General features: G+C 53.3%; 1 protein-coding gene across 4 annotated transcripts in view; it reads left to right on the top strand.

The window, feature by feature from the left end:
* Positions 1 to 24,347, top strand: part of PTK7 (protein tyrosine kinase 7 (inactive)) — a 59,258-nt gene that overhangs the window by 24,258 nt on the left and 10,653 nt on the right. The window contains exons 2-17 of one of the 4 annotated variants that reach the window (XM_069489046.1): positions 10,402 to 10,689; positions 11,150 to 11,252; positions 11,663 to 11,853; positions 11,981 to 12,131; positions 13,146 to 13,294; positions 13,549 to 13,815; positions 17,024 to 17,157; positions 17,318 to 17,453; positions 17,583 to 17,702; positions 19,296 to 19,445; positions 19,563 to 19,713; positions 19,824 to 19,951; positions 21,078 to 21,281; positions 22,086 to 22,241; positions 22,867 to 23,099; positions 24,135 to 24,215. In XM_069489046.1, the coding sequence (XP_069345147.1) occupies positions 10,402 to 10,689; positions 11,150 to 11,252; positions 11,663 to 11,853; positions 11,981 to 12,131; positions 13,146 to 13,294; positions 13,549 to 13,815; positions 17,024 to 17,157; positions 17,318 to 17,453; positions 17,583 to 17,702; positions 19,296 to 19,445; positions 19,563 to 19,713; positions 19,824 to 19,951; positions 21,078 to 21,281; positions 22,086 to 22,241; positions 22,867 to 23,099; positions 24,135 to 24,215 (2,642 nt within the window). The remainder of the gene's footprint in view (positions 1 to 10,401; positions 10,690 to 11,149; positions 11,253 to 11,662; positions 11,854 to 11,980; positions 12,132 to 13,145; positions 13,295 to 13,548; positions 13,816 to 17,023; positions 17,158 to 17,317; positions 17,454 to 17,582; positions 17,703 to 19,295; positions 19,446 to 19,562; positions 19,714 to 19,823; positions 19,952 to 21,077; positions 21,282 to 22,085; positions 22,242 to 22,866; positions 23,100 to 24,134; positions 24,216 to 24,347) is intronic. The other 3 variants (XM_069489044.1, XM_069489043.1, XM_069489045.1) reach the window with 3 other exon arrangements.

The following is a 24,347-nucleotide window of genomic DNA, read 5'->3' on the forward strand; positions in this document are numbered from 1 at the left end:
ATTTTGGTGCTTTTAAAAATAAATTACAAGGACTTATTTCTGTCCTTTATTCATTGGTTTGTATTTTTTTATCTGTTGTTATTGATTTGGAGATTGAAATACTTGTTTTGCTATCTTTAGCTAGCCTGCTTTTTCTAAACAGCTGATTTTTTAAAAGTATGACTCTTTTTTGGCTATTTTCCTTAAAAATAAAGGAACAAATCGTTAGTAATCCAGTTACGAGATTAAATAAAAGAATAAAATTAGTTTTTGCCTGATGAGAGAGTTTATATTTTAAGTAGTAAAATGGGGTTTATAAGGAGTCCAGTAAGTATTTGGGAAAATCATCTGATGGTTTGACTCCAGCTGAGCAGCTGGCCTGCCTTCCACTACTTGCTCCTCTGTCCACTTAACCCAGGCCACTGACCCCAGACCCCACCCCTCCCCGGCCTCACTTAGCAGCACTGGGCCAGACTCTGTTACCTCTGAGCAATACTTGAGCAGCGATCATGGCTTCAGTTAACTGCTGCAAGGCATTTTCCCCTCCTCTCCTGTGCGTTGTCGTAGTCAACATTTTCCCAGCCGTGCTGGTAGCAGAGGTGGCTCTCTGGTACCGCAGGAGTGGATCTATCCTCTGAAGGAGGCAGTGGGCACTGTGCAGAATCCTGCCCCCATGGCCCCCCTCCTCCAGCCTGGGTCCAGGAGTGCACCCCTGCCTCTTCAGTCCCGTGGCTCTTCCAGGCACCTTCCTGCCTCCTCCCTCAGTCTGGAGTCTTCCCTCTGTGTGCCAGGTTGGGCCTAAAGCCTGGCCTTAAAGACCCGGACAGAGCAACCCTTTCTAAGACTCCTCCCTGGGGAGAAGGGCAGGTTTCCGGAAGCAGCTGTTGGACAGACAGGTGGAGACGCTCTGCTCCGCAGGAAAGGACGGCTGTGGGAGGGGGCCCTTGGGAGAGGGTCTGTGGCTCTGCCTCCTGGGCCCTGCCTCGTGAGGAGGGGACGGCCAGACTGCTGAGGGGCACGTTCACCTCCTGCACATGTGCTAAACATTGCCGCGTGTCCCAGGGTGTGTGGCAAATGCAGCCTGCCGCCGCAGGCTCTGCGAGGCTCGTGCTTTCCACATCACAACATAGCAAAGTGATTTCCTCACATTCCCCGCTCTTGTCTGCTCCGGGAAGTGGTTTGCAGAGCACTTCTAAGTAGAAAAGTATGAGACTGACTTTTTCCTATGCCTTTGAAACCAGCTGAGGTCCAGCCTCTAGTGACTTTTTGGGCTTGGGGAGAGGACTAAGGGGAACAGGAGAAGGTGGGGTGTGTGTGTGTGAGTGAGAGAGACCAGGCTCTGAGGACACCAGAGCAGTGGGAAACGGGGGAGTTGAGCGGGTATGTGCAGCGATGGAGGCCAGAGCAGGGTTTCGGGGGCACGCAGAGAGGAGGGCATAGATTTAAAGACTGATTTTCAAACTATGGATAGCTCTGTTCAGCCACTTACTCATTTCAAAGGAACTCATATGCTGCTTCTCCCCCAAAACCCAACAGTACATTCATCTATCGGGGAGAATAGCGGGATGTAGAAGGAGGAGCCTCAAAACGTAGTGCTGAGTGGAAAGAAGTACAAAGCGGGTGAGATATATTGCAAGACCATTCCCATGAATGAAAAATACCTGTAATCTCTTTGTGCAAGAGCACAAACAAAAGGATTTACGTTAAACACAGTAGAATGGTTGTGGGGGATGTGGATAAAAGGGAATCAGTGAATGAAATGAGAAACAGCCAGCGTGGCATGGAAAGAACGCAGACTTGCAGCCACACAGGTCCAGGGGCAATTCCTGACCCTGCCATTTACTAGGATATCCTTGACTCCAGTATCCTTTTGTCTATAAAGTGAGGCTGACTGGCGTTGAGGGTTCTTTGGATTAGAAATGCATCCATGCGCGAGGCCCGGCAAGCAGCGGGTAGTCGGAGAGCTAGGGCAGTGCTGCCCAGTGGAGCTTTCTTGAGGGTGGAACTGTTCCACTATCTACGCCAGTCAGTACTGTGGCCACCGGCCACGTGTGGCTCCTGAGCACATGATATGTGGCCAGTGCAATCGAGGAAATGAATTTTCATTTTAATTAAGTTAAATTTATTTTTATTTATTTATTTTTTTTGAGACAGGGTCTAGCTCTATTGTCCAGGTTACAGTGGTACAGTGGCCTCATCACAGCTCATTGCAGCCTTGAACTCCTGAGCTTAAGAAATCCTCCTGCCTTAGCCTCCCAAGTAGCTGGGACCACAGGCCCATGCCACAATGCCTGGGTAATTTTTTAAATTTTTGTAGAGATAGAGTCTCACTCTTGTTCAGGCTGGTCTCAAACTCCTGACCTCAAGCGATCCTCCCACTTTGGCCTCCCAGAGTGCTAGGATTACAGACATGAGCCACTGTGCCTGGCCTAAGTTAAATTTAAATAGCCCCATGTGGCTAGTGGCTAGTGGCTACCATAGAGGACAGAGTAGATTTAGGGGCATTTTAACTTCTTTAGAAGCCATTGGAGGATTTTCCTTATTGAATGGAGTTGAGGCCACCCCAAGACCCCTCCCTGCCCCCAGGTGTTCAGCAGTATTGGGGTGTAGGCAGGGTAAAGGGTGGGGAGTACAATAGGCCCTCCCTGCTGCAGGGAATTTGGCTGTGGCCACTCTGGTTAGATCTGTGGGCTGTGCTCATCTCTTTGGATTATTAGCCTCCCAAGTGGGAGGCAGAGATGGGTACAAAGAGCTCATAAAATGGAGTGTCGTAGAGTTTTCTGAGCCAGTCTTGAAAATGAATCGTCAGACTAAGGCTTGGTCCAAGTGGTCCAAGGTAGTGGTACCTTGCCTGTCATTTCATTTGCTCCCTGCCTCCGCAGGAGGGACAAGGGGAAGCTGACTCCCAGGCTCCACCCTGGCACTCTTTTTTCCATGGACTCTGAAGGATCCTGCATGTCCCAGAGCCCCTTACCTCTGACCTGGGAGTCAGAGACCTGGAAGCACCCTCGGTCTGGGCCCCTCCTGTGAATGGCTGTGGAGCCCACAACAAGTCCCTTTCCATCTTCTCTGGGTAGTGAGGGGCTGGGCTTGTCTTCTCTGGGTCCCTGCGATCACTGGCCGAGCACCACTGAGGTCTTCCTGGGGCTCGTAGCTGGATTCCCAGTCTTCCAGTCCAGCAGCCCTGTCACCTTCCCTGGCATGTATATTATTTCCTCAGGCTCCTCACTGACGTCCTCTGGAGACAGCTGGCTGCTGTCTCCCCCCCACCCCACCCCCCACCCCAATTTGGGCTAAGAACGGATCTGTCCCCAGGCACGGAGGGTGCAGAGAACTTGTGGCTCCCCCTAGCAATTCTGTTCCAGGCCCCCTTCCTGGCATTCACCTTAGGAAGGGATCTCCTTAGTCCAAGGACATTCTAATCCTGGGGTCCCCAGTTCCTTAAACTTCTGGGCTTTTTTTTAACTTCCCAGAAAAATAGGCAGACTTGTGTGTGTCTGTACTTAAAACGTAAAATTTTATTTGAGTATCATAAGGGCCTGTGGGCTGAGAAAGAATCAATAAAATTGGGTTCAAGGCTGCCATTTTCCAGGTGAGAAAACTGAGGCCCAGAGGTGGAAATTAAGTTGACCAAGATAAATCAAGCTAGATGTAGGGCAAGGTTTCGGGTCAGGTAGACACTGGAGTGACTTCATTCCCGCACAGACACTCAAGGGGTATGACTGTGTGGCCCAGGCACCACAAGGGGGACTGAAGCATCATACTGGGCAAATGCCTGCCCTCCCCTCAGAGCTTACAGTCTAGCCTGGGGGATATAGACCCCGGTGAGAGGCGGGAGTATTGGGGTGTTGAAAGCGTCTAGCTTTCCGTGCAAGCATGTGGCCGGGACAGCGGGGGCATTAGAAGGCAGAAGCAGATTTGAGGCAGCTGCATGGGACTGACCCATGGAAGTGGCTCGTCAGAATGATGCTGGATCCCTGTTTGCAGCTCCCAGCTGCCTCGGACCCCACACACCTGCTGTTTGGAAAGTCACTTTTAATCCCTCCAGGGCCTGGCCCTCCATGTGGCAAATGGGCGCTGGAGGCTGTGGGGGGTGCGTTCTGGGAGTGCGTCTCTGTGTCTGTGACTGCACTACTTGCTAGTGGATGTATTAGAACTAGAACCCAGGTTCCTTTCCCTGCCCCTGTTCCTTCTACCTGATGACACCACCTCCCCCCGGCTGAGTATTTCATTCATTGCTGCTTCCTTAGAGACACCACAGCCTTTTAAGGGTCACTAAGGGTGAGAGGTGTGTACTGGATAGAACCCTTCCAGCCCTGGTAGAAGACAGGCAGGTTCCAGAGGCTGACGGTGTGGCCTTTGGCTGGGGAGCACCTAAAGCCACATCTACAACTGGTGTTTTTGTCCCTCCATGCTTGGCTACCACATAATGCTGGACACAACTGGCCCATTGCTGGCCCTACTCCTGCTGTTAGAGGTTGATCTGCCCCTTCTGGGCCTCCCAGGAGTGGGATGGGCAGGTCTGAGTTGTGGTTTTTGCCTAAGGTGAAAGCTGGCCTGCTGGGCTGTTTCTGCTTCAGTCCCTGGTGATCTTGTTCTGTTTCTCCAGTCTGGATGTGGGATATTGATGGTTAAATCCCAGGACAGGGGAACTCAGCAAGGTCCCTGGCTCTGCTGCCTCCTGCCCTGCTAAGAGCAAGGGCTGGGATGGACTTTGGAGGGCTGCAGGCTCCTGTTGGTGAAGGTGGGGTCTTTTGTAGACCCTGGGAAGACAGAAGGGGGTTGGAACTTTGTGCTGTGCAGCTTGCTAGGTCTCGTGGTCTGCTGTGGTCCATTTTCAGCAACCCCTGAATCCTTACGTTTTGGCCTCATCATCAAACAGTGTGGGTTGCTTGTGCTAAAACCATGTAGTATACTGGTGGTGGTTAAGAGGGACATTCCAAATCCCCAGATTCACAAATACTCCTGCAGCATTTTGTGTTTCTGCCAACTTGGGTGAGCTGGGAAATGACTGGCCTTACTGTTCATCCAAGTGACTTATTCCTGCAGCGGTTGAGATTCGTTCCTCACAAAATTACCGATGGCTATGAGCCATGGACCTCTGGAAGGGCTCAAGCAGTCGAAAGTGTTCCAGTCAAATCCTCAAGGGCTGAGGGTCTGCAGCACAGTGTGCTGGCCCCCTGGGGCGGAGGATTGGGCAGGCTGTTCAGTGGCTTCAGAGGCGCTGTGGCGCCTCTCACTTGGTCCCCTTAGAGTTTCCAGGTGGTGGGGACTTGTGAGGAGGGCTGTCCTCTGTAGGTCAGGGAGCTTGGGGTCTACTCCTTACCTGGAGCATTTGTGCTTCTCGGGTTGAGGGGTGCTTCTCCTGGCCTGGACCCTGGTGCTGTTGCCCCAGACTGGGAAGTTGGCACACCTCTCCCTTGGGCATCTGTGTGTGTTCCGACATGAGTCACCTTGGTCTGAGCTCTAGGGCCCACTTTCAATTCAGGATGTTCCCCACAGGGACCCAGGCCGTGGAGCCAGTGACTGAGTCTTCAGTGTTGTCCTGGTGTGGAAGAGTCAGCCACATAGGCATGGCTGGTTGACCTTGCCAGTCACACAGTTACATGCCACTATGCAAAAGCCCCGTCCCTTTCTGGAGCACACTCCTGGAGGACTTTTTGCCTTGTAGCATTAAGTTCCTCACTCGGCCGGAGTCTTGGTGTCTCAGGCTGATCCTGAGCATCTGTTGGAAGGATGGAATTTTCTTTAATAAGAGGGAGAGGAGGTTGATAGAATCAACCGGTGGGGTTTGGCAGGTTTTGGGGCCTTACAGGTCCTGGCAGTGTTTTTCCTAGACCAGCAGGACTAGCCCCTGAGAAATGGGGTAGTTGAGTGGCTCAGATGAGAGGGGTACTTGGGCTGAAGCAGCTGAAATTACTTAGAGCAGGAATACTTAGGAAAAACTTCCTGCCGCTCTCTGCTCTCCATAACAATTGTGTTTACACATATGTATGTGCACGCAGGCACACATATACACACATGGGTTGGCTGGGCCTGGAGCCCAGAGAGCAGCAAGGAGGGTGGGCACCAGACCAGATGCTTGCAGGGGGCGGGGGCTGGAGGGTGTGCGAGAGTTGGGCTGCTGCCCACACGGCCCTTTCTCCAGGGGCTGGGGCTGGAGGCGCAGGCACGAGTGAGTGTCTGCATATAGATGGCTGTGAGGGAGCCAAGGAAATGGCTTGAGAAATGTCCTTATTGGGCATTCGCAGCTCCAGCTTTGTTGGGGTTGGCGCCTGGTGTGGGCAGATGGCTCTGCCTGCCTATCGTTGCCGAGGGGCTTCTTGGCCCGCCGTGCCCAGGGGGCAGGCTCCCACCTGGGAAGCAGCGCCCTCTGTGTGCTTGGTGCCGTGTGTGGGCTTTGTGTCCGTGAACCCACTTAGCCCTCACACAGCCTGGTAGGGCTGGTGTCCCCATTCATGGCAAGGAGAAGGGAGCAGAGAGGCTGCACTAAGGTGGCATCGCTTTGGAGCAGCAGGGACAAAGCTGCTGCATGGAGTGGGCTGCCTTGAGGGGCACGCGGCCATGTGTCTCCATGGGGACATGGGTGTGGCGGGGGTGATGTGTGGTGGAGCCGGACTCTGAGGAGGGGGCAGTTCTGAGAAGCCCAGGATCAATGTGCCACCAGAGAAGGCCTTTCCCAGTCCACAGCCCTGGAGGCATCCTCAGGTCTGGGAGAGGGGACAGGAATGTGCTGGTGACTGTATCACCTTGGTCCCCATAAGCCTTCGTCCTTGCCTGTCATTTCTGTCCTCCATTTCCTGTTGTTGGTATCGGCAAAGCTTCTGGTACAGCTGAAGTAGAAAGTCCCTCACGTTCCAGCCCCTCCTTTCTTGGAGACTGACATTTCTGCCAGGGTTTCGTCGCTCTGCCTCTGAGTCCCCTGCCCCTTTCTCCTGACACAGAACAACAGACCAGCATCTCCTCCTGCAAGCCATGCAGGAGGCCAGACTGGGCACATCCCAGGCTGTCCCCTGAGCAAACATGGGTGCCACAGCACTGGGCCACATCCCGAGTGAGGAGCCTCGTGGCCAGGGGCTCGGAGCAGGCCTGGTAGCTGCTCTCTCTGCCTTTGGAAACATCTAAAGTTTGCCCCAGCCAAGCACTAACCAGGACCTGCTGTGAGCTGACGTCAGGGCAGAGGCCCCCTCGGGGCTGGCTTTGATGTTTCCCAGGCCCTGTCGTGGGGGTGCAGGGGGCTCTGAGTGGCAGTCTGGGAATGCAGCGTCTCTCACCACAGCCATGGAGCAACCCAGCCCCAGGAGGGGGTGCTGGAGGCTGAGGTGGGGGTGGCTGGGGCAGAGCTGGGGTCCCTCTGAGTCATGCTGTCTCTTCTCCCAGCTCGGGTTTCTGTGGCAGGTGGTCTGTGGTTCCTGCCACCCCAGGGCCCCTTTCCCTCCATCCCACCCACCATCTGATTATTCCCTTCAGACTTCTCTGCTGTGGCAGCTCCTTCCCTGTCCAGGGTCTGGGAGTCGTCCTGGGTCTTGGTGAAGGGGGAGCCTTCTAATCTTAGAATTTGAGTCCTTGAGCAGGAAGGGTGATCGTGAGAACACTAATGGTAGCTGCCGTTGACTGAAGGTGAGCTCCATCCAAAGCACTTCACATGCGTTACCATGTTTACAATGCGTGACAACCTCGTGAGAAGCAGAGGAAGCTGAGGCACAGTCTGCAGTACTTGCCCAAGGTCGGACACACGGAGTGTGACAGGCAGGATTTGAGCCCAACCAGCCTGAGTCCACCCCCTTAGCTCTCCTCTGCATGGGTGCCACTCCTGGCTCCCCACCCTGTCTGCAGAAGCTGAGTGGGGAAGCGGGGGTTTGCCCACGCTCTGAGGGCAGCTAATCTTTCTTTGGTCTTTGATGAGCATCCTGGGGTTCTGGGTTGAGGTTTCTGAGATTTGGTGAGTCACGTTTGCAGAGACCCACTAGGGTATCAGTCTGAATCTGCCCATTTGTGTCATGAGAAGTGCTCAGGAAGTATCCCATATGCCAGTTCTTTTTTTTTTTTTTTTTTTTTTTTTTTGAGACAGAGTCTTGCTCTGTCGCCTGGGCTAGAGTGCCGTGGCATCATCATAGCTCACAGCAACCTCAAACTCCTGGGCTTAAGCAATCCTCCTGCCTCAGCTTCCTGAGTAGCTGGGACTACAGGCATGAACCACCATGTCTGGCTAATTTTTCTGTTTTTTGTAGTGACTGAAATCTCACTCTTGCTCTGGCTGGTCTCAAACTCCTGACCTCAAGCGATCCTCCCCCATCAGCCTCCCAGAGTGCTAGGTTTATAGGCATGAGCCACCGCGCCCAGTCCCATACTCCAGCTCTTACCTCATACTTCCTTTGAGGTTTCGTCAGCTCAGCCAGTGTTTGCTGTGTGCCTTTATATGCCTGGTATTGTCTGCAAGAGGTGTGTCTACCTCACTACCTGGCTGTGATCGTGGGGAACGTGACTCCCATCGTAGGATAGATACTTCCGGGGCTTTTTCCACATCCCTCGGTGGGGCTGGGCAGAGTGTGGAGTTGGAGTTGGAGTTGGCTTTTTTGGCTCTGCCACACATGAGCTGTCTGATCTTGGGCAAATCCCTTCATATACCTGGACCTGGGTTTCCCCATCTGTACCACAGAGCGGTTGTGCCATTATGCCCAGCAGGGGCAGGGCCACACCCCTGTGTAGCACTTGGAGATGTGTAGGGGTGTGTTTGGATTGTCACAGTGCTGGGGGTGCTCAGCAGTGCCTGGAGGGCAGATTTGTTAACTAGAATGGTGGGTGGGATAGCCCAGCAGGATGGAGAATTGTCCCACCCAGAGAACCAACAGTGCCCCATTAGGAAGTAATAATGGGGGTGCTTTGTGCTAAGTGGCTCCGTGACTGTGTGTTGTGTTGGGAGATGCAGGCTGGTGCCTCGGAGAATGTTGCAAGATGGACCAGCACCAGAGGCAGCCCCTCATGTGGACCCAGCCCTGGGGGATCCTGGACTTGTCTTGATACCGACTTTACGAGGACACCAATTATCATGCCCTAAAGCACTGAACCCCACCTCTAGGGACTTGGAAGCGTGCTCTTTGGGTCAAGATTAGTCTCCAGGGAGAGGAGGGGGAGAAATAAGAAAGGTTAGTCTCCAGTGGTCTGGGAGGGGACGGGGAGAACCCTGTTAGTTTCTTCCTGCCTTTGCCTGGCCCAGTTTGGCCGGAGGCAGAGCCTGCTTCTTTACGTAGCAATCCCAGGTGGCCTGTTTCTTCTGGAGCAGGGAGGGGAAAGAAGGGGCCGGGGGCAGGGGACGGAGGGGGGGCACCGCCTATTCCGTGTTCAAGGCCCAGCGGCTCCAAGGCACCCACGTGGGCAGGAACAAAGCCCAGTGTGTTACTCCTGCTGCTGCCGTAACCATGTCACCCACCTGCCTGGCCCTGCCCTCCACCTCCCTAACCCGTCTGCTGCTCAGCGCAGGCTTCTTACCTTCCCTTTGTCCCCACTGGCTGTGGTTCTAGGGACCTCCTTGTCCATGGGTGGCCCCCTGGCCCCGGCCAGAGCTGAACTGTAGCAGTGCAGAAGGGGAAAGGACTTCAGTTAAAAACCTGGAACCACTCGGCTCACCTTTTGGCTGAGCACAGGGAAGCTGATTTTGACCACAGGTGGATTCTCAGGAATAGAAGGGAAGACATACGGGTGACCCTGACCCATCTTTCACAGTAGCCCAGGTTTCTAGGGAATGTTGGCTCCTCTGGTGATGGGGTGGGTTCTCTCAAAGAAGGCCCTGGGGAGCGCTGGGCTGCACAGCATCCGTGGGTGGAATTCAGAGCTTTGCCGACCTGTGGCCACCTCTGGTGCAGGCACCCTCGGCGGTGTGTGAGTGCAGGTGGTCTTTCCAGGATGCTCTTTGGGTCGTGGTTTAACTTTGCTCAACCTCCCGATTGTGGATGGCGGGGAGAGGTGCCTGCGGTGTCCCTGCCCCTCACCCTGGCATCAAGACCTGCTGTGGTCCAGCCCTGCAGGTCCAGGCCCTCTTCCTGCAGGAAGCCTTTCTGCGTGGTCAGCCGCCACCCAGCCCTCCGGGGTCCGTTCTTCTGTGCTCTGGAGGCACTGACTGCCCACAACATTCATTTGACATTTCCATGACCGTAACTGTGTCCTCTAGGGTTGCTCTGTGTGCCCCTCCAGGCTTGGGGCCTCTTGAGGAGAGGGTACTGTGTCTTTGTATCTGGCAGAGCACCCCGCACAGTTTAAAAGTTCCTCAGTGGACACTTGGCAATTACGGCATCATGATCCTTCACACCTGCAATCATTGGACACCTCCTCTATACACAGCCCCTTTCCTCCTCCTCCCGTCCTGTGCTAGGTCAGAGGCTGCAGCTCTTCTTGACCCTGCCTGTCCCATGTCCTCATCTGCAGGTGCCCAGGCAGCCATCGTCTTCATCAAGGAGCCGTCCTCCCAGGATGCGCTGCAGGGGCGCCGGGCGCTGCTCCGCTGCGAAGTCGAGGCCCCAGGCCCGGTGCACGTGTACTGGCTGCTCGACGGAGCCCCTGTCCAGGACACGGAGCGGCGTTTCGCCCAAGGCAGCAGCCTGAGCTTTGCAGCTGTGGACCGGCTACAGGACTCCGGCAGCTTCCAGTGCGTGGCTCGGGATGACATCACTGGAGAGGAAGCTCGCAGTACCAACGCCTCCTTCAACATCAAATGTGAGAACTAGAGGGCTGTGCCCAGTCCCCCTGGCAGACCCTCAACTTCTGAGCCCGGGGGACCCCTCCTTTGCCTCGGCTTCTCCCGTTGCCAGTTGAATGGGGCAGGCAGAATGTAGTTGTCACTGGCTCTTTCTGCCTGTGTGGATAAGAGGAAGTGAAAAGTTTCCTTTTTTCAAAAAATATTTTTCCTTGAGGTCTTGGGCCCATTTATCCGCCAGATGCTTTCACGAATGGAAAGGGCGGTCAAGGCTTTGGCCAAGTGGCAGGCTCAACTTGCCAGGGACCGAGCGGGTGCTTGATACCTGCTACCAGTAGCCCCAGCCTCAGCTCCGTGAGGTGTCCCCATGCCTGTTGGCTCTGGAGCCTCAAGGTTCCATGGTTTCCTGCTTGTCCTCCTTTCCCTCCTTCCCGCCCTTGCTCTGCTCCACCCTCACTGCAACCGTGGCCTCTGCTGTAGGGATTGAGGCAGGTCCTGTGGTCCTGAAGCATCCAGCCTCAGAAGCTGAGATCCAGCCACAGACCCAGGTCACCCTTCGTTGTCACATTGATGGACACCCTCGGTAAGGAGCCAAGGAGGGTGGGGAGGGAGGGGTTATTCCAGGCAGGTAGGGACTTCTCCCCAAGTCCTAGACCGTGCAGATGGGCCTCATTTCATCCTGTGACCCCTCCCTGCACCACCACAGTGCTCTTCAGTCCTCCCCAGCTGCTGCCCACGCCAGCCCTGGGGACCTGAGGAGGCCCACGTGGTGTGTGGAGTGATCCATCTCTGGATTCTGGGATGCGAGAGATCTAGAATCTCAGTCTGATTCTCCCTGAATTCTGTGCCCTTATGCAAGTCACTTCCTCTCCTCAGGCCTCAGTTTCTCCATTTGTAAACTGAGGGGCCTAGCCCTGACCCTCTGATTCCATACCCTCGCCACTGGCCACTGAGTACCCCTCCCCTCTGCTGCTGACCCTTTCTGCCCCACAGGCCTGCCTACCAGTGGTTCCGAGATGGGACCCCCCTCTCTGATGGTCAGAGCAACCACACAGTCAGCAGCAAGGAGCGGAACCTGACTCTCCGGCCGGCTGGCCCTGAGCATAGTGGCCTCTACTCCTGCTGCGCCCACAATGCCTTTGGCCAGGCCTGCAGCAGCCAGAACTTTACCTTGAGCATTGCTGGTGAGCCTGGGGTGGGGAGGCGGGAGGTGAGGGTGGATGGGAGGGGCCTGCCTGTTCCTTCCCCCATACTTCCCCCTGCCCCAGATGAACACCCTGCCTGTTCATGCCCCCATCCTCCCTGCTGCAGATGAAAGCTTTGCCAGGGTGGTGCTGGCACCCCAGGACATGGTAGTGGCAAGGAACGAGGAGGCCATGTTCCACTGCCAGTTCTCAGCCCAGCCACCACCAAGCCTGCAGTGGGTCTTTGAGGATGAGACTCCCATCACTAACCGCAGTCGGTAAGGCATCTATCGGTAAGGGAGCCATCCAGTATAGTGGTATTGGTTGTGTACTGCACATGTGTGTTCTCCGGAAGGGGGTACGATTCATATCACAGATATCATGGATTTCTACATGTATTACTTCAAATTTCCAGCAGATGGCAGTAGAGTATTTTACTGTTAACAAAATAGTCTTAACAAAGGGAAGAGTCTGGGGTAGGGGATCTTTTTCCAGTTTGCACAAAGGCACTCTGAGCTAGCGGTGGCTTTACTTCTTTACCCACTCCTCTCTTGGCTACGTGGGTCTTCTGGGATGGTGGAGATGGGTAGAGACCCAGGGATGGGAGGGACATGGGACGTAGGTTAAGGTCCAGGATAGCAAAGATACATTACACACACATACACAGACACATACACACACAGTTTTTGGAGGAAGCAAACACCTCCAGAAGGTGCTAGAAGGTTCCAGCCACTCTACAGGGACTTCCCTCCTTGCCCAGGCTCTAGGAGAGCAGAGGGTACCTTTGGGGTGTCAGGCATGACCATGGTTCCTGGGGGTGTGGCTTGTAGGCTAGAGGCGTGAATCCCACCTGGCTTCAGCCCTGAGGACATCATCAGTAGTTCATCTGGTATGGCCCAGGGGATTCTGACCCCTAGAGCTGGGTGCCTTCTCAGCTTGGCCTTGTGGGTAGGTGGCCCCTCTGTCTTGACAGTTGCACAGTGCTGATTATTCCCTGTCTCTCACTTGTAGCTGTTTGCCTGATTGCTCTCGAAGCTGAGTCTTTTGTAGTTAGTTGGAGCACACACCTACACAGGTACACCAACACGTGCATACGTATGCACACACACACACACACAAACACACGCACACACGCACACCAAAGCAGAGTGTCAGCTTCCTTTTCTCTGCCCCGTTCCTGGCCAATTCGTTCCTACATCTCCGACCTTTGCAGGATAGGGTTCCATCTCATTCCCCTCTAGCAGGAGGCCTATGGGCCACTTCTTCCAAATAGCACTCTCTCCCCTCCGCAGTCCCCCACACCTTCGCAGAGCCACAGTGTTTGTCAATGGGTCCCTGCTGCTGACCCACGTCCGGCCACGCAATGCAGGGGTCTACCGCTGCATCGGCCAGGGGCAGAGGGGCCCACCCGTCATCCTGGAGGCCACGCTTCACCTGGCAGGTGGGTCCCTTCGTTTGGGATAATGAATTGGGGGCTGCCTTTGACCTTGTTGGCACATAGGTTCCTGTTTCCACTCAGAAAGCAGCTTGGAGGGAAGAGGGAGGAAGACGATGCTGGGGGTAGGAAAAGGAGATACAGAAGGTTACATGGGAGGGTTTGTGGTTGGAAAAAGCCTAGGCTTGCTGTGGGAGAACATCATGTATCCTGAGACCCACAGTAATCGGGCTGTTCCCTTCCTGCTTACATCCCTGCAGAGATTGAAGACATGCCACTATTTGAGCCGCGGGTGTTCACAGCTGGCAGCAAGGAGCATGTGGCCTGTGTGCCCCCCAAAGGTCTGCCGGAGCCCAGTGTGTGGTGGGAACATGCTGGTGTCCGGCTACCCACCCACGGCAGGGTCTACCAGAAGGGCCATGAGCTGGTGTTTGCCAGTACTACTGAGAGTGATGCTGGTGTCTACACCTGCCACGCAGCCAACCTGGCTGGTCAGCGGCGACAGGATGTCAACATCACCGTGGCCAGTGAGCACCTTTGCCCTGAATGTGGAGGAGAGGTGGAGGGGAGCCCAGGTCACAGGAGGTCTTGGACTCCGGGTGTGATGGACAGAGGCTTCCCTGGTGCTCACCTGAGGCACTTTCAGCTCTGAGCCTGCAGGCTTGGGAATCAGTCAACTGCGGGGAGCCGGAGTAGGCATTGGAGAGCCAGGCCGGGAGGGGTGCATCAGAGGAAATGGTGACAGCCCTCACAGAAAAGTGTCTGCAGAGGAAAGAGCAATGCACCAGGAGTCTGGAGACCGGGGTCCCACTCTGCCTGCAATGCACAGAGTGACCACTCACTAGGGCTTAGTCTCCTCATCTATAAAATGGGGCCAATAATCTACTTCCTACCTTGCTAGGTGGTTGGAAAGATCAAATGAAGTAGATGAAAAAGATTTTTCTTTTTCTTTTTTGGGAGGTAACAGTGGACAAAATTATAGGTGATTTTTATTTTGTATTGATTTGCTATACTTTCCGAATTTCTTTAATACACATTAATTATGGGAAAAAGGGGGGGAAAGCAATAAATATGACCAAAAATACATATGGTAAACCCTGTATACACTTGCTACAGGTGTAGGGATTTGTTTATTTATTTCTTTATACCACGCCTTGTTCCAAACCTTCATGGTAAGTTAAAAGGATATGAAATACAAACTATAATACACACACACACACACACACATACACATATAAACTATTTTGCAATCTGCTGCCTCCACTTACCTTTACATTACTAACATCTTTGCAAGTGAGTAGATGTGAAAAAGATTTGAATGTGAACAGGGCTTTGTAAATGTGGAGTTGTGTTGATAGTATTCCTGGTAGGATACTGAAATCTCAGCAGATATGCACTCTCGTGCTCAGGCGCCTGATGCGGGTGGGAAGCCACAGAATACATGTAGCAGGTGATTTCAGGACACACAGTGACATGCAGGCAAAGACGAGCTACACAGTCAGCCTTTCTCCAACTGGGGTCTGTGGGCCACCTGCTCCATTAGGGGTGCTTTTAAAAATGCAGAGTCCAGGGCCCCACTTGACCTCTCCCGACCCAGACTGTGGGGTGGGGACCAGGCAGAGGTGTGTTTAACAAGTACTCCTGGTGATGCGTACGTGTGCTCAAGTTTGGGAACAGCCAGCTTTGATCAGTCATTCTGCAGACGCTGACTGAGCCATGCCGCGTGCCCCTCGCTGTACTCCGAGGAGGCGGCCTGTGGAATTTGAGAGAGAGTGGTGACACAGGCAGGACCAGATCAGGCACTGAGTGCTGGAGACATGGGTCCCACTCTGCCTCTGGGACAGCGTTCAGCAGTGAGATCTCAGAGAGATGTGTCGAGTGCCTTCTCTGTGCTGACACTGTTTGTTCCCAGTCCTGGGAATGCAGCAGTGAGCGGAACAGACCAATGCCCCTGCCGTTGTGGAGCTCATATTCTAACAGGGTGACAAAGCAAACAAGAATAACAACTGAATGAGCAAATATATAATTTTAGGTGGCGGTAGAGCAATGAAGAAAGATAAAATAGGGAAAGCGACAGAGAGTGACAGGGTGGGGACCCGGGGGAGTTTAGGGAAGACCTCTGTAGAAGGTGGCATTTGAGCTGGTACATAAATTAAGGAGGGAACCAGCCACGTGATAGCCCTGAGACAGAAATGGACCTGTATGTTGGAGGGACAGTGGTCGCCTGTGTGCCTTGAGTTGAATAAATGATAGTGAGAGTGGCTGAGGTTCCCTGAGAGGTGGAAACTAGATCTCATGGGGCCTTGTAAGAACATCATAAGGACTTTGGCTTGTATTCCAAGTGTATCGGTTATCTATCGCTGCATAACAAACCACTCCAAAACGTAGTGGCTTGAGACGACAGCCGTTGATTTGCTTGTGACTCTGTGGCAGGGTTTAACTGGGACTGCTCATTAGTTCTGTGTGCTGCTGGCTGGGCTCAAACGTGTTTGCAGACAGCTGATGGTCAGCTGGCTGGTCCCCAATGGCCTCCCTCACATGTCTGGCAGTTGACTGGGGCTATTGACTAGGGTGCCTTGGGTCTCCCTCATGTGGCTTCTGCAGCAGGCTAGCCCAGGCTTCTTCAGGTGGAGGCTGGGTTCCAAGATGGCGAAAGTGGAAGCTGCAGCACTTCCACTGTATTCTATTGGACAAGGGAAGTCACAGGCCACCCACATACCAGGGAGTAGAGAAATAAGCTTTGCCTCTTGATGGGGAAAGTGTTGACATCGCATTGCAAAGAGATGAAAGGGATGGGAGGACTGTTTACAGCCATCATTGCAAACAGTCTACCACACCAAGTTGGTTGCGGTGTCTTTGCAGTGTTTTTAGCAGAAGATTGATTTTTCAGAAGATCATTTTGGCTGTCCTGAGAAGACTAGAATGTTAGGGGCAAGAGTATAAACAGGGAGGCCAGTTAGTGATGACTGTAATAGTTTAGGGGAGATGTTGAAGGAGCTTAAACAGAGGCAGAGGGGGGCGGAGGTGAGAAATGGTCAAATTCAGGATATATTTTGGAGCTTAAGTAGTTTGTCTTTGTGTAGAATGAATGTTATGGTGCTGGGGATTGTAGACAGAAATCAGAAATCAAGGCTAGCTTTTTTTTTTTTTTTTTTTTTTTTTTTTTTTTTTTAAGGGGCAGGGTCTTGCACTATGTTGCCCAGGCTGGGGTGCAGTGGCATCATCATAGCTTTGGGAGGCCAAGACAGGAGGATCACTTGAGGGCAGGAGTTCGAGACCAGCCTGGGCAACATAGTGAGACCTCAACTCTACAAGAAAAAATCCTTCCCCTACAAAAAAATGTAAAAAATGAGCCAAGTGTGTTGGCATGCACCTGTAGTCCCAGCTACTTACAAGGCTGGGGCAGGAGGATCCCTCGAGCCCAGGAGTTTGAGGCCGCAGTGAGCTATGATTGTGCCATTGCACTGCAGCCTGGGTAACAGAGGGAGAGCCTGTCTCTTAAAAAAAAAAAAAAAAAAAGGACTGCATACCTCCTTGGGGTTTATTGTGACAATTAACTAAGATAACATTCAAAAGACTCTGCCTTCCCTAAGGAGTAACTGCTGCCGTTATACCCTGAGCAGCCTGGGGTTTCCGAACTCAGGGCCCAGTGGGATACTAGAATTTTTGGGGGTTGGGTCCTTTGGTTTGCAGACCTGTTAATCAGCCATCACCGTTTCCTTCCTGTTTCTCTAGCTGTGCCCACATGGCTGAAGAAGCCCCAAGATAGCCAGATGGAGGAGGGCAAACCAGGCTACTTGCATTGCCTGACCCAGGCCACACCAGAGCCCACGGTCATCTGGTACAGAAACCAGATGCTCATCTCAGAGGTGAGAAAGAGGACTTGCTGGTGGATGGGTGTGGGAATGCCCCCCTGTGGTTCTCCTCTGTGCTCATCTCCTTAGCTCCCTTTCCCCTGAGGCTGCCCCCAGGGAGATACGGGTATGGGTTCAGGCTCTGAGACAGCTCTTGATGTCTTGTATGCTGTAGGACTCGAGGTTTGAGGTCTCCAAGAATGGGACCTTGCGCATCAACAGTGTGGAGGTGTATGATGGGACGTGGTACCGCTGTGTGAGCAGCACCCCAGCTGGCAGCATCGAGGCCCAAGCCCGTGTCCAAGTGCTGGGTGAGCCAGCATGTCTGGGGAGAGCGCCTTGCCTGGCAGGGCAGGAGACGAAGGCGGGTGGGGGGGGTGCTATCCAGCTTCCTCAATTCCTCCTCTTTTCACCCACCTACGCACCCTTTACTGAAACAGAAAAGCTCAAGTTCACACCACCGCCCCAGCCGCAGCAGTGCATGGAGTTTGACAAGGAGGCTACGGTGCCCTGCTCAGCCACAGGCCGAGAGAAGCCCACCATTAAGTGGATACGGGCAGGTGGGTACTATGCTGGCATGGGGTGGGGGCAGGCAGGGCTGTCCACTGGCCAGATGTGTGCGTGTCTGAGGGCCAGCTGAGTGCCCAGCGCCGCGCCAGGAAGTGTGGGATCGACAAGAAGTGTAGAGCTGATTTATAGTCCAGTTAGGAAGAAAAGAAAAAAGCCAGACACAAAAGGGGTCAGATTACAGCACCGGACAACGTGTAAGATGACTCAAGGCAACAGAGATTGGCTTGATCCAGACGGTGCTATGAAGTCCTCCCTTTCCCCTTTCCAAAATAGTTTATCCTTTTCAACATAAAAGTAACATGGACTCCTCTAGAAAATTTTGGGAGGAAAAAAATGCATAATCCTGCCATTTATCATCTTTGGGTTTGTGTCCATTTCTTTTTCTACATGTATCTTTTTGTTTTTACATAGCAGTTGTACATACAGCTTCGGTTATTAAACTTGTATGATTGAGACATGCTTGTTATAGAAATAGAAAATGTAGCTGGACATATGTATTTTTATATCATTTTTAACTTAACATTATCAAGCATTTCCCCATGTCTTTATACACTTTACATAAATATTGGTTCTGATGATTATAATAATATTCCAGTGACTGGATTCACTGTAATTTACTTTAACATTCTCTGAATGTTGGAGATCTGGATTGTTAACACTCCCCTCCCTTTTTTTATTGCTGCAATAAACATCTTTAAGCCAAAGTTTTTTTCTGGATTTAGGTTTAATTCCTTTGGGAAAGAGTCCCAGAAATGCAATAATTATGTATAAAAGGGTATGAACATTTTTACAATCTTAATGCAAGTTGCCAAATTTTTTTTTTGAAAGTTTGGACCAATTTTTACATTCCCACCAACAGTGAGAGTGAGAGAGCAGGATTGTCGTTTCTGAGGAGGAGGTGGCCTCTCTCTGCTCAGGTCTGGGGGAAGTGGGGCTTAAAAATGGATATTTTTTTCCCCCATACAATATTGCTTTATTTTAAAAAATATTTTAAGATAGAGTCTCACTTTTGTCCAGGGTGGTCTCTTGGACTCAAGTGACCCTCCTTTCCCAGCCTCTCTGGAGGCTGGGACTACATGCACTGCCTGGAAGGCTCTGCAGGGCAGCCGGCAGGGTAGAGACCGAGGAAGCCCAGGTCAGAGCTGCCGTCAGCGGCAGGTGGGGCCAGCGGGCTGTCTGGAGGAAGGACACTTAGTGAATCCTGAATGCAAACAAGTTGCTCTTGGAAGATGCCTTCCTCTCAGAGTGGCTCTGAAGCCTGGGATGGTGGCCGAGCAGGAACAGGTTCTAGGAGCAAGGAGTGATGGGTTGTGGGATGAGAACGAGGCCAATTCTGGGCCCAGTCAGAGTCCAGTTTGGCAGAGGTGGAGCGTTACACAGGGCAGTAGGAGGGGTGAGACTGAAAAATTAGAAAAGGAGTAAATAATGGGGGCCTTCCAACACCTGGCTTAGGAGTATGGACTTTGCCTGTGGGTGGTCAGGAGCGATGGCATGTTTTTGAGTAGAGGTGAGGGACTGGGGGTATTGCCAGCCAGCCATGTAACTCTGGTCCATCCCATCATTTCCCTTTGTTGCCCCTGCAGATGGGAGCAGTCTCCCCGAGTGGGTGACAGACAACGCCGGGACCCTGCACTTTGCTCGGGTGACTCGAGATGATGCTGGCAACTATACCTGCATTGCCTCCAATGGGCCACAGGGCCAGATCCGTGCCCACGTCCAACTCACTGTGGCAGGTGTGACCGTGGCAGAGCCCTGGGGCCAGGCTGGCAGGCCCTTTGGGGCAGCAGTCTGCACCTTGCCAACTCCTTTGCTCACCACTCCTTGTCCCTCCCTGGTCTCTTCCCATCCAGTTTTCATCACCTTCAAGGTGGAACCAGAGCGCACGACTGTGTACCAGGGCCACACAGCCCTGCTGCGGTGCGAGGCCCAAGGGGACCCCAAGCCACTCATTCAGTGGAAGGGCAAAGACCGCATCCTGGACCCCACCAAGCTGGGACCCAGGTAGGGTCACCTCTGTCCCCCATCCACCATGCCTTTCCTGTAGCCCTGTCTCCCCGGGAGCCAGCCAGGCAGACAGCACCTGGCCAGTGCTGTGGCTTCTCTTCCGGCAGGATGCACATCTTCCAGAACGGCTCCCTGGTGATCCACGACGTGGCCCCTGAGGACTCGGGCCGATACACCTGCATTGCAGGCAACAGCTGCAACATCAAGCACACGGAGGCCCCCCTCTATGTCGTGGGTATGGGCTGGGGATGGGTGTTCTGCACAGGACGTGGTGGAGCCAGACTTCTTTCTCACCTTGTACCCAACAGTGTTTGTACCCAACAGGCGCTTAAACCATTTTTGTGGTAGGCGAGGGAATTCCGCTGTATCTTAGATTCCTTGCTTAGAGCTGGGCTGTCTTTTATTTAACATTCTGTGGCTCGAGAGTGTGTGTGTGCATGTGTGTTGGGGGGGCATGTTCTCTTCCTACAATCCTTCCTCCCAGGTCTCCTGCAGCAGCCACACACATACCTCTGGGTGGGTGTGGATGGGATCAGGTCAGGGTGCAGCAGGACAAGGTTCCTTTGGCCTGGAGGCCCAGAGAGAATGATGTGCGAAGCAAATGCCCTGCACTAGGCTTCTCCGATAACCAGCTCTCCTGGTCTGGCCTCTCCTGCTAACCAGCTCTGTGCCCTTGGGGGAGTTATTTCCCTTCTGGGGACTTGTTTCTGCCTATGTAAGGTGAAGGTGGTCTAAATGAGAGATTCTGAAACTTTTTTGGTTTAGCAGCAGAACTGTTTTTCTAGAGAAAGTATTATGTGGAAGTTTAAACAGACAAAAATGAAGTGACAAGGCCCCTTGATTGAAGCCATTGGAGGGGTGTAGAAGTTGGGGGATCTTGCCTGGTCTCCCCTTTGGTCTTTCTCCTTTAGTTCCCCTAATGACTCCTGGGACCTCTCTCTATAGCCATTGGAAGCCCCTTCTACAGACATTGCTGTGCCAGGCAATGGCTGGGATTCCAAACCAGAAGTTCCCAAATGCTGCTCTCCAGGGCCTGACTCACAATATCAAGTCACTTAGGAAGCTTGTTAGCAAACAATGTGGTTTTATGGTGGTGCCCTGACAGGTGTGTTTTTTATTTGAGTCCCCTGTCTCGGGTTCTGATGCACAGCCAGCTTAGGAATCACTGGCTTTATCTTCTTCAGAGCCTTCCCCGTGACATTGGTGGGGCACCAGGACCTGCTAGCCCTTGTTAAAACCAGTAAAAGTGGTGACCCTCCCAGGTCTCTGTGTCTGGGAAGTTGTCATATATGTGGGGTGGAAAGGGGTTAGTAGAGAAGCTTTGGCAACCCCCTGGCCAGAGCCATCTGTGTGTCTCTCAGACAAGCCCGTGCTGGAGGAGTCGGAGGGCCCGGGCAGCTCTCTCCCCTACAAGATGATCCAGACCATCGGGCTGTCGGTGGGCGCCGCTGTGGCGTACATCATTGCCGTGCTGGGCCTCATGTTCTACTGCAAGAAGCGATGCAAAGCCAAGCGGCTGCAGAAGCAGCCAGAGGGCGAGGAGCCAGAGATGGAGTGCCTCAATGGTGAGCCCCCCACCCCCAGGCGGGAGGCGATCCCCCTGTGCAGGAGCTGGGTGCCCTCCCGCAGCCACGGGCGAGAGAGCTGCGGCACTCAGGAAATGGGTGGCTGGTGCTGGATCTGGGAGCTTGGGCTGCCCCACCCCAAGCTGGAAGCCTGGAGTTGGCCAATTCCCAGGGCTTTGGCTTCTGAGCAGCCTGGCTCAAGACTTCCTTACTGGAGCCTCTTGGACCAGCTTCATGTGATTTCCTACCTTTTCCTCCTCTTAGCACTAAACCACAGATATAATTAGTATATGTATACATGTTTCTGTTGCACACCTTGTCTCCCGCCATTGGTCTGGGAGCTCCCCCACGGGCAGTCTGCTTCCCTCCTGCCACCCCCTTCCTTGAGTGGGAGCTTCCTGGGGTATTGCCTGGTCTCTCCTATCAGCTTGGGTGTTCTGGAACAGGGGTTGGGTCTCCCTTCCTGTGATTTCCCCTTTGTACCTACTTAGAGCTTTGTCCAGTAGGAGGCCCCGTGAAAGCAGAAATCTGTATGTAGGAATGGTGTTCAGGGACCAGCGATTCAGACTTCCGCAGTCTGTTCCATTTCACAGTTGCATCAATAAGTGGTCTTGCGCTAAGGGCTGCCCATTTCCCTCCGCCCCCAGCCCCATCAGTTCATCGACTGATGGACCCTTTCGTGTGGAACACTGTGATTGGACCCGGCTTAGCCAGACTGGAGGACTGAGGAGGAGAACTGAGGTCCCCCTGGTGGCCAGAGTGTCAGGTCCCATCTTGACGCTCTCCTGTGCCCCTTCATCCCAGGTGGGCCTTTGCAGAATGGGCAGCCCTCAGCAGAGATCCAAGAAGAAGTGGCCTTGACCAGCTTGGGCTCCGGCCCTGCAGCCGCCAACAAACGCCACAGCACAAGTGACAAGATGCACTTCCCTCGGGCCAGCCTGCAGCCCATCACCACGCTGGGTTTGTCACCTTGACTGTAGCTTTCCCTGCTTAACTGCAGGTCACTGGTTCTGTCTTGAGGTTGGGTTACGGGCTGGTGGCTCTTAAGTCCCTGCAGCCTGGAATATTAGAGGTGGAGGGGACCATAAGTAGGGCTTTCATCCAAAGTGTCCCCATTCACACACCCCGGACCAGATTTATCATTCCTGTGTACTACCTATAGTATTATTTACTTGATATTTTATTTGCATTGACTCCTTTTTTCTTTTTAAGTTAGCTTTGTTCTAAGAAAAAACGTGAGAAATTATGGGTTTGTGCTAGATAAATTTTTTCCTAGCATATATTCAAACATGTAACTATTAAGACATGTTTATCATGGGCCACCAAAAAAATCTCACACAAACCACCCTTTGGAAAATGCTGGATATTAGTCCAACCCCTTTATTTTCCTGTTGGAGACACTGGAGGCCAGGGAGGGGCAGGAGTCACACAGCAGACGCAGGGCTAGTGCCCAGCCCAGGTGCGTGGGATGGAGCAAAGACCCCCCCACGGCCCCCCATTGCAGGAGAGGCTGTGCACCTCCCCCAAGTCAGGGGCTTCCCCACTTGGGTGAAGGCAGCTGGCTGACCCAGACTTGCACCTGCAGGGAAAAGCGAGTTTGGGGAGGTGTTCCTGGCGAAGGCTCAGGGCTTGGAGGAGGGTGTGGCGGAGACCCTGGTGCTGGTGAAGAGCCTGCAGAGCAAGGATGAGCAGCAGCAACTGGACTTCCGGAGAGAGTTCGAGATGTTTGGGAAACTGAACCACGCCAATGTGGTGCGGCTCCTGGGGCTGTGCCGGGAGGCTGAGCCCCACTACATGGTGCTGGAGTATGTGGACCTGGTATGCTGTGGGCAGGGGACCTAGGGGTCTCGGGCAGGGCAGTGTCTGATGGGGCTGGGGGCGAGGGCTGGAGCACCATGGACACCTTGTCTTGTGTAGTCTGAACCTAGACTTCTACCTGCCTGCTGTTGCCACCTCGAGGTGCTCAGCCTCCTGCCCTCCCAGCTCTCTGATGCCTGCTACTCCTTCGTCAGCACCCCTTCTTCCCTGTCTGTCTGGGGGTTGGGCCTGAGCCCTTCCGGGGCTTCTCACTTCGGGCACTGCGTGGATGCCTTCCAGTGTTCTCACTCTGGTTTTCTTTGGTGTGTTATTCCCCACCCCCCCACCCCCAGGCTTGTCCCCACTTGAGAATAAACTTAGCAGAACCCGGCTTTCCTTCTTCCCTTCCTGGCACCCCAGAACCACAAGTGGCACAAGAGTTAGTGCAGCCACCAGCCTTCTCCTCTCCGCTCAGGTTGTCATTCCCAGAGCTGCCCCTTCCTCTTCATTCCTCAGCTAGTCCAGGCTCTGATCCCCTTGGTCTTCAAGCTGCTGCTTCTCAAATCCCTAGCTCTGGGGCAGAGGGGGAGGGAGGAGTCATTCTCAATCTTTCCATTAGCAAGTACTTTGCTTTATGCTGGTTTCTGCTGCTGGTGCTCGCCTCTGTTCCTTTCTATCTGTTACATTATAAACCCTTGCAGGACAGGGGTTTCCTCTCAGGGATCTATGAGGACGAAGGATAGGGGGCTGTGTTTCCTCTTGGTTCACTGAGGGCAGGGGCTTTTTCACCCCACCTGTTTGGGGGTACCCCTGAGGGTAGGAATAACAGTTCTCTTTCTGACTGAGAGAGCTTCTAGGAGGCATCTCTTACATATTTTTTAATTCTTCCATCTCCCGTGGACTTTCCCCACAGGAAGAGGGTCCAGGCTGGCGTGGGCGTTGGATCAGAGCTCACTGCCTCCCTGGGCAGGAACCATGTGAGGATCAGCTGGGTTTGGTGCTGTAGAGCCAGTGGCTGGGCTCTGACCTGACAGAGATGATTGGCTTTTCCCTTAGGGAGACCTCAAACAGTTCCTGAGGATTTCCAAGAGCAAGGATGAAAAATTGAAGTCACAGCCCCTCAGCACCAAGCAGAAGGTGAGGACAGGGAGGGAAGGAAGGAGGAAGAGCATCCCCAGGGTGGGCCAGGAGCAAGGGCAGTCATAGAAATACAGATGCTACTTATGGAGAGCTCCCTGTGGTCCAGACCCTATGGTAAGTACTTCACAT

Source organism: Eulemur rufifrons, chromosome 15, assembly GCF_041146395.1.
Source record: "Eulemur rufifrons isolate Redbay chromosome 15, OSU_ERuf_1, whole genome shotgun sequence".
In the NCBI taxonomy this organism is placed as follows: domain Eukaryota; kingdom Metazoa; phylum Chordata; class Mammalia; order Primates; family Lemuridae; genus Eulemur; species Eulemur rufifrons.